The following is a 1,497-nucleotide window of genomic DNA, read 5'->3' on the forward strand; positions in this document are numbered from 1 at the left end:
TGAAGAGTCGATGCAATCAGCTGGTTTTCCTTAGATAGAAAACTTTTAATCAATCTGACTGGATGATCTGGTGAACTGGAAAGTGACCAGAGATGACGTGATGTGAATTGTTGCTATAGAAACAGATTGAATTGAATTATAGTGAACTCAGTTAACTGACAGACAGATAATCACTCCTATTCACTCCCCGTTGGTCATGTGACACTGCCTTTCTTATCTGTCGCTGTGACAACAAATCCCATAATGCTTTTTGGGCAGAGCTCTCCTCGCAAAGCATTATGGGATATATCTGCTCATCTAGTGACCAGACAGATAATAGAGAGAAACAATAAACCTCACTGACTACGCCCTGGCTTCCTTACATGTTGCTCTCCATTGTTTACTTTCCTGATTTCTGTCACATGGTGACATCAGGGGTTAGACCAGCTTTTTATGCCAAATGCTGATTGTTAGCGGGTCAGCCTGCTGATTTTAGTCAGAAGTGGCTTTAGAGAGGAATCATGAACCCTTTGAAATCTGAGATTACTAAATTAAGGATTTTTTTTCCCTTTTCCAAAGTTGTAAAGATATGTAAAGTCCAAATCAACACAAATCAGCTTTGTTCTGCTCAGATCCTACTTTTTTAGTGAGAGGAGATTCTGCAGGAAATGAACTGAAGGGTTTTTTCAGGGTATAACAGTAACACTGTGATGCTATGTTAGCTCCTTAGAATGACATACCTGCAACCTACATAAACACAACACAGCGACGATGGTCAATAGGATGACTGTAGCCAGAATTCCTCCTGCGATGACCACTGTCCCGGCTGACATTCGAATTCCTCCCCATCAACCAGCTGCCGGCCAGAGAGCGGAGGCAGAAGAGAGGGAGAGAAAAAGAGAGAGATGACAAGATGGTTGAGAAGGTCACTGAGGAAAGAACAGAACAGACGGAGGGAAGAAGAGTCAGGACAGTCCTGAGCAGAATTTAGAGGAGATATAGGAGAGAAGATGAGCAATGGAGAAGGTGAGAGACGACAGGATGCCATTAAAAACAAAACATGCAACACTGTGGATTTTTGAGATTCTCTTGATGTTTAATAAAATGTATTTGTGTATCAAGGCACATCAGGGGAGTCTGAAATATCCACACACAAATACAGTGAAGTTTAAAGACCAATGGTACTTTTTAATTTAATTTATAATTGTTTAAGGACCAGAAATAATTTGGTGAATCTTGTCCTGTGCATGCATGAATCACATATGAGCATTAGTGAAAACTGAGAACGATCTAGCTCCATATACCTGTGACTGTGTAATGACAATAAAACTGACAGTAAAACACTGTAAATGGAATTTCAGTCATGTTGTTTTGGGTTTTGATTGCTGAATTAATCGACGGCACATAGATAATTTTCTTAGATCAACCTCCTTACTAACATTTTTCTAGCGTTGTTATTCCTGACAACTCTTTCAATGGAGGCTTTTTTTGTGTTTATAAAAAAAAAAAAAAAAAAAA

At 39.3% G+C, this 1,497-nt stretch overlaps 1 protein-coding gene across 1 annotated transcript in view; it reads right to left on the reverse strand.

Moving 5' to 3' along the window:
• Positions 1-1,497, reverse strand: part of LOC107084647 (protein FAM163B-like) — a 13,670-nt gene that overhangs the window by 3,864 nt on the left and 8,309 nt on the right. Inside the window, exon 2 of the mRNA XM_015374572.1 lies at positions 720-835. Within this exon, the coding sequence (XP_015230058.1) occupies positions 720-812 (93 nt within the window). The 5' untranslated portion in view covers positions 813-835. The remainder of the gene's footprint in view (positions 1-719; positions 836-1,497) is intronic.

This window comes from Cyprinodon variegatus, unplaced genomic scaffold (assembly GCF_000732505.1).
Source record: "Cyprinodon variegatus isolate N-32 unplaced genomic scaffold, C_variegatus-1.0 Scaffold105, whole genome shotgun sequence".
Taxonomy (NCBI): Eukaryota; Metazoa; Chordata; class Actinopteri; order Cyprinodontiformes; family Cyprinodontidae; genus Cyprinodon; species Cyprinodon variegatus.